The 7,684-nt window shown below is 35.1% G+C and overlaps 1 protein-coding gene across 4 annotated transcripts in view; it reads left to right on the top strand.

Annotated features, from left to right (window-relative positions):
* LOC107648303 (magnesium transporter MRS2-A, chloroplastic-like) overlaps positions 1-7,014 on the top strand; it is a 12,818-nt gene extending 5,804 nt beyond the window's left edge. The window contains exons 2-6 of one of the 4 annotated variants that reach the window (XR_002348945.1): positions 4,663-4,774; positions 4,866-5,321; positions 5,803-5,888; positions 6,003-6,093; positions 6,750-7,014. Coding sequence is in view for 1 of the 4 variants with exons in the window: in XM_021104589.1 (XP_020960248.1) it covers positions 5,372-5,422; positions 5,803-5,888; positions 6,003-6,093; positions 6,750-6,884 (363 nt within the window). In the remaining 3 variants the exon portion in view is untranslated. Of the gene's footprint in view, positions 1-4,636; positions 4,775-4,865; positions 5,322-5,369; positions 5,423-5,802; positions 5,889-6,002; positions 6,094-6,749 lie in introns of those variants that run through there. The other 3 variants (XR_002348943.1, XR_002348944.1, XM_021104589.1) reach the window with 3 other exon arrangements.

Here is a 7,684-nt window from a genome sequence, read left to right as displayed (position 1 = left end):
AACCTAATCGTGTTTTAAGGTCATTGGTTGGAAGTTCGTGGTGACCTTAGGGGAGAGTTGGTAATGGGTTAGGTTTCCCTGCTGTGTCATAAAAGCTTGCATAGTAGAAGTGAAACCATTCAGACTGGCATTAATACTATTCATGATGTTACTTTTCATGGCCAGTTGTCTTTTCTCAAAAGATTGCAGTAGGTCTTCAATAGAAGGTGAAGAAGAATGGGTAAATTGAGAGGTCTGCTGCTGATTGTTCTGTGGTCCTTGGTTCTACCTCAGGTGAGGTGCTCTGTAAGGTTGATTTTGCTACCTGTTGTTGTTATTGTTCCACCTTTGATTTCCCTGATTATCTCTACCTCCTTTGTTATTGTTGTCCCTCCAATTCTGGTTTGAATTGTCCTGCCATCCATGGTTATTATTTCCACCTTGATTGTACCCTTTGTTGGGGCGGTCATAGAAGTTGTGAGTGGATGCCACCATGTTGTCTTCTTGTTGGAGCTGCTGGCATTCATCAGTGTAATGGCTATAATCAGCACAGATTCTGTAAATTCTTTGTGGGACTAGTTGTTGGTTTTGCTGTGGTGGAGGCTGAGCTTGCTGAGCTTGTTGATTCAACTGTATTTGCTTCAGTAAGTTGGTCATTTCACAGATGCTTTGAGTTAGAGCAGCAGTCTCTCTGCTAGAAGATACTTCTGCAACAGCTTTTGAACGGCCTTGCTTTTGTCTGTGGTTCCTAGTGGATTCAGCTAAATCACTGATCAATTGCCAAGCTTCATCAGTGGTCTTGTACTTCTTCATAGACCCATTGCTGGCACTTTCCAGTATGGTCTTATCTTGGGGCCTCATACCCTGTGTAACATAGCTGAGTAGCACGATCTTGTCAATCATGTGGTAGGGGCATGCTTCCAGAAGATTATTGAAGCGCTCCCAGTATTCAAAGAGAGTCTCATTGTCATCTTGAACAATTGTGGAGATATCCTTCCTTAGCTTATCAGTAACTTTAGATGGGAAGAATTTCTCCAGAAACTCCTTTCTGAGTGTATCCCAGTTAGATACATTTGCTAGAGGTTGAGTGTAGTACCACTCTCTTGCTTTTCCCTCAAGAGAAAACGGAAAAGCTTTCAGCAAAATTGAAGTTTCATCAGTGCCATCACGCCTGACAGTAGAACAGGCTGCCTGGAAATCTCTCAAGTGCATGATAGGCTCTTGAGCAGGTAGGCCATGAAACTTGGGCATCAAATTTAGCAGTGCGGGTTTTATTTCAAAATCTGTAGCTACCGCTGGATGATGCGCTTGAAACGGTTGCATTGTAAAATTAGGGGCTCCTTCCTCCTGGATGGTAACTCTCTTAGCTGCCATGTTTTCTGCACGTAAAACAACTGAATCAGTAGAACGGGGCCTGGTTTCTTCCTCAGATTCACTTTCAGATCCGCCCTCAGAGCGGGCTAACCGACGCTGTTCTCGCCTTATTCATGAAATTGTCCTTTCAATTTCGGGATCGAATATTAGCAAACGCGGATCAGGAAGTGAACGCGTCATTTGACGGAAGAAACATGCAGCTCATAGTAGCAAAATAAAATAAAATGCAAATAAATAAATTCTAATTAATAAAATTAGCACTCTATTGCAACTCCCCGGCAACGGCGCCAAAAATTGATGAGACGCAGAAGCTGGTGAATTAAAAATTATTAAAATGGTTACGTTGCAAGTATAGTTCTTAACTCACCGAAAATCTGCCTATCAATTTAGAAATATGTCACAGAGAATTAAATTAAAAATTACTGGGAGTTTTAAGTCCCAGGTCGTCTCCCAACGAGTTGCAGAAAAGTGTGCTATCTTATTAATCAGATGTTCCAAGAAGTTGAGCTAAGTAAATTGGGATGTAAATTGAGGAAAGTTAAATAATATGAATAAAGCCTTGACTGGGAGTTGATTGGTTGGAATTTCTATTATTGGTGGAGTGAATGTAAGATTAATTTATAATTAATGGTTGTTCTGTTTGGTTATCCTTTACTAAGTAAGGGAAAGTCAAACAAGCTAGAATGCCAGATCTGTTCACAAGTTGCAACCCACTTAGTTCAAAGGGATTGGCATTGGTGACAAGATAGCAATCCAACATTTAACCCAATTATAAATTTTTCTTTCAATCCTTCCAACTCAAGAATTCCTTTTAATCAACTCCCCATCAAGTAAGGGAACTACTCACGCATTGTAAATAAAGAATCCATAGCACATGAAAGGGAATTAAAAGAAGACATGATTATTGGAATTGAAATTGAATTAAAAAGAAATAATCCTTGCATTAATTAATCATAAAAGTATTCAAATAACAAAATTGAACAAAACAGGGAACATGGAAGAATGAACCCAAGTTAAGAAAACAAACTAGAATGATGAAGTCTTGATGAGGAAATAATTCTTCTCAATGTTCCAATGCTAAGACCAACTGAAAATTAAAATTCTAAAACCTAGAGAGAAAAACCTAAGAGAGTAAAACTAGATCTGAAACTGTCTTTGAATGAATGTGTTAATTGTTTCTGCATGTTCTCTGACCCTAGTCTGCTGTTCCGGGCCGAAAACTGGGTCGAAATAGGGCCCAAAATCGCCCCCAATGAATTCTGCAGATTATGCAGATCGCACATGTCACGCGATCGCGTCATCCATGCGGACGCGTCATTCGCGCTTTTCCTCGCCACGCGTTCGCGTCATCCACGCTACCGCGTCGCCAGAACTTTTCCAATTCGCGCGGCCGCGTGATCCATGCGGCCGCGTCATTGCGATTTTCTCTCCTTCGCCCGGTCGCGTGAGCCATGCGACAGCATCACTTCTCGCTGGTTATCTCCTCAAATTCTTGTGTTTCTTCTATTTTTGCTAGCTTCCTTTCCAATCTCCAACTCATTCATGTCCTATAAATTCTGAAATACTTAACACACAGATCACGGCATCGAATGGAATAAAGGAGAATTAAAAATAAATAATTAAAGTCTCTAGGAAGCAGTTTTCAAACATGTAATAAATTCAGGAAGGAAATCTAAATGCATGCTAATTTAATGAATAAGTGGGTAAGGATCATGATAAAACCACACAATTAAACACAATATAAACCATAAAATAGTGGTTTATCAACCTCCCCACACTTAAACATTAGCATGTCCTCATACTTAATTGAAGAAGATAAGGAAATAAGTATGAACATGTAGAAACTCATGAAATGCAGTGCAAACCTACACATATATAAATAAATGCAACTATATGATTCTTGTCCACTTAATCAAAAGTAAATAAGCTCTTCAAAACAATTACAAATCAAATTCCACTAATTTTATCACTACACAATAAAACAGATAAAAGTGCAAGAAAATAGCTCTTGAAAGCAGGGAACATGAAAATTCAAGCATTGAACCCTCACTGATAATGTATGTACGCTCTGATCTCTAGTGTATAGGGTGGTCACTCTATCCTTCTCTAATCATGCTTTCTAACTTTTGTTCTTCTCCTAACCAATCAACAATAGTTAATATACTAATGCAAACATCATGAGGTATTTTCAAGGTTGTAATGGGGCTAAGGTATAGGCAAGGGTGTATATTTGGTCAAGTGAGCTAATAAATTGAATCTTTAATTAACCCAAGCTCTAACATAACTTGTATACACTTAATGTCATCTACTTAACTAGCACACACTGATTGTTTTTCGGCTTAAGGTTAGTAATGTGGTAAAATGTCGAACAAATGGGAATTAAAGGCTCAAAGTGGTTAACAAAGGTAATTGAAAAGGGTAGGCTTAATTTGGATGAGTGAGTTTAAACAATTAATGGCCTCAATCATGTGCAAGCACTCAAATATAATAACTATTGGACATATAATCTAAAACAAAATATAGATTACAATCATAGAGAAGTAAACACACAAGAACGAAATAATTATGGTTAAATAATATAACCATTCATAAAGGCTCAAATCTTTCACAGGTTGTGTGTTCTTTAACTCAAATATCATGTTCCAAATACAACTCAAGCAAATTTATCATAAAAATTTTGAAAAATTAGTGAAATTTTGTTCCAAAGATAGATTTTTAAAAGAAACTTATTGTCTTTTCAATCAAGTAGAACATGCATGCAACTATCCTAACCTATGCAATTTATTCTATTCTATAAAGGAAAGAAAATCTAACTAAAATATCCTAATTATTGGTGCCAGAGAAGAGAATTTACCTCTGGAATAAACTGGTATCAATATCTATAAAGAGTAAGGTAATGTATAAACTGACACTGTACTCGAGTGCTTTTTGTATCTTATATCTTGTTATAATTGTAAGAAAATTGATTATTCTGATTCCACAATAAAATTGAATCATAACAATTTTCTCAATCAAATGAATCAACAATAAACAAGATTGTCTTAGTTCATTATCCTATGTGTGTGTGTGTGAACAAAACTTGTACAGCTGCAAAATGTATAGATCCTGATCTGAATTCACATACAGCAGTTATAGAAATTAATAAAAATAAATAAATCATGGTAAATGCAGAATATCAACCAAAAATAATTGAAAAATTAAGAGAGACCTTATTATCGACAAAAATGAGGAGAAACTAGCATCTTTGTGGCTCTTAAAGCTTAAAAAAATGTCATTTGCTCAGTTTATTTGCCATGATTTTTGTGATAGATAAGGTGGACCCTCCGTTTGTAGTGTTGTCATAGGAGCCACGGGTGAGCTCACAAGAGGGAAGATTTTTGCGGCTATATTCGCTCTCTACTACAGTGGCTTCCTTTTTCATGTACACCTTTTCTTTCATTCTTGTCTTTAACAAACTTTGTTCTTTTCCCTTATAATGGATAGTCTAAAATTCAGTTATGTACTGGTTGCAGACCATCATAATCATTGCTTGCCATGACTTGGGATCCCCCTTTTAGTTATTTGATGCCATAGTATTGGAAGACATAATCAGCATCTTCCTTACTTCTGCATTTCTTAAACTTATTCAAGGTATGTTGCTGATTGATGTCATTAATGTTAGTTTAATTGGATGTGCCAAAAGAAGTTAATTTAGTTGGCTAATATAGTCATAATAGAATAATTTCTCCTTTTCAACAGCAATTTTAGACATCACCTTTTTACATGGAAAGCCAGATATACAATGGAATATTCTCAAAAAGTGAAACTCTTGATGAAGCTGATCTTTGCTCTTATATGGACTATTGTTCTTCCTGTTTGCTATGCTAATTCAAGAAGAAAATATACTTGTTATTCTACTAAGTATGGAACCTTGGTTGAGGAATGGTGCTTTACATCCTATATGGTTGCGGCAGCCATATACTTAACAAGTAATGCAGTTAATGTTGTGTTATATCTCATCCCTGCCTTCTCCAAGTATATGGAGGTCTCTAATAACAAGATATGCAAAGTTTTATCTTTGTGGACTCAGGTACCAAGATTAGACTATTGCTTTAACTTGTTGATTACTTGAACATGTGCTATTATTGTTCTATGCCAATTGCAAGGCATAATCTTAGTGATATAACTACGCTTTCTGTTTTATCCTGTGGGATTGGATCTGTTTGATGCTTTTCATTTTTCATAAATGTTTGATACATTGATTTATATTTTCATGTAATATTCATTCCTGGTTTTAAATGTTTGAATCTGAGTGTCACATTTATTTATCATGTACACCCTCCAAATGAGAAATTTATATTCTCAAACATATTATTGCTGATGTTTTGACTATATTTTTTTGTCAATTTAGATTTCACTACAGTTTGCCTTTTATATCAATTAATTTTCAGTTTCTTTGTCTTGAGTTAGGTTCATGAGTATGCGATACTTCTAAATCTGGGCTCCCTTCAAGCAATATCAATGAAAGATTGTGTACTTATATTTGAATATAATCGGTAATGTCTTAATTCCAAATTAATACATTATGGTTACATCACTGTCATCATTTCATGGATAAAGTTATTTGAGTGGACTAAAGCCAAATTTCTGCCTCTGTTGATATTTATTAGTAAAGGAGGGCAAGCTTTTCTGGAGTCATTGTTGCCCAGGTTGAACCCCAAGAACAGTAACGGAGGGCTATCAATGCCATTTGAACTCGAAGTTTGTCTGAAATTTACTACTTTCATTTAACATACTTACATACATAGTACTGATTACTGAATAGGATAAGGAAATACACCAAAACTGAACGGTTGGAGAAATTTTAGAATTATAGCTCAGTAGATCTTTATGGCCATAGTTTTTGAAAAGGTAAAAATAAGTTTCGTACTATTGTGGATGTTTGTGTACACAAAGTATACAGATAGGAGAAACTAACCATTTCTCGGCTCTTCAGCAGTGAGTGTCTCTCCTAAGAGTTTTCTTTTGATTTCTTTTATGTTACTGAGGCATCCATTTGTGGTGACACTGTAAACAAGCGGCTGTGAACTGCCATCCATCAAACTATTAGACAAATCATATACATGGAGCCTTTCCCACTAAACTCTAAACAATTTACACCCCACTACGAAATAGATGGAAATCCTCTATTTTATATCCTATAATCTTCGAGGATTTCTTAGTTTCCTTTTCAGAGGGATATTTAATAAATGTATTCATATTTTTCTCAAACATGTTAATATTTTCAGAATCTAGACCAATCTCCATCGACTCAGATACCAAATCATGATTAGGTATAGCTAAATTGTTGTAACACTTGAGTATACTTGTTATTGTTAAGCTGATATTTTAACTATATTTTTTTTTTGTCGATTTAGATTTGGCTACAACTTGTTTATAGTTGGATGAGGTTTTCTGAAGAGATAAAGGAGATTCTTGGGACAATAGTGAAGCACAAAGTCCTTTTAGTTTCAAATGAAAAAATTAGTTTTTTTTGTTCAAGTTTATCATGAGAAAAACATGTATTTTATTTGCTTATGTTTAATTTTTATTTGACTTGGTAACTTAGCAAGTATATGTTAATTGATACTTGGAACACCTTTCTATATACATGCAATATATATTATTAGCCTATTCTCCCTATATTGAATAAATTGAATTTAAATTTTTAAATATTATTAGTGTGTGCTATATATCCTTCAATTGTCATTAACAAAGGTAAAAAATATATTGCTTTAGATATAAAAAAAAGAGAATCTAAGAAAAACTCAATAAAGTGTTACTTTAGGTATTAAAAAAAGACAACTGCAAATAAACTTAGATAAGTGTTGCTTTAGGTCTATGAAAAAGGCAACTTAAAAAAATTTGGATAAGTGTTGCTTTATGTATACGAAGAAGCCAATTTAAAAAAACTAGACAAGTGTTGCTTTAAGTATATGAAAAGGCAACATAAAAAAACCTGGAGAAGTGTTGCTTTATGTATTAGAAAATACAACTTGTAAAATGTGTTGCCATAAAATTTTGTCTAAACATTGTGTTTGGGTCCTCTAAGGCAACCCTTATGAGGAGTTGCTTTTTTTGTAGAAAAGGCAACGCTTTTTGAAGGTTGCCATAAAAAGGGTTCCCTTTGATACACAAAAGCGTTGCCTTAGACCAAAGGTAATGGCCGTATAGCCAACCCCCCAAAAAGCGTTGCGTTTTGTCAGAAAGTGTTACTTTTGATCAAAGACAACACTTTTCCTTATTATAGGCAACGTTTTTAAAGGGTTGCCTCAGCCCAAATTTATTGTAGTGACTTTTCCAGTGATAATAA

This window comes from Arachis ipaensis, chromosome B06 (assembly GCF_000816755.2).
Source record: "Arachis ipaensis cultivar K30076 chromosome B06, Araip1.1, whole genome shotgun sequence".
Lineage (NCBI taxonomy): Eukaryota > Viridiplantae > Streptophyta > Magnoliopsida > Fabales > Fabaceae > Arachis > Arachis ipaensis.
The sequence above is the reverse complement of the archived record's forward strand: the minus strand, read 5'-3'. Positions and strand labels throughout refer to the sequence as shown.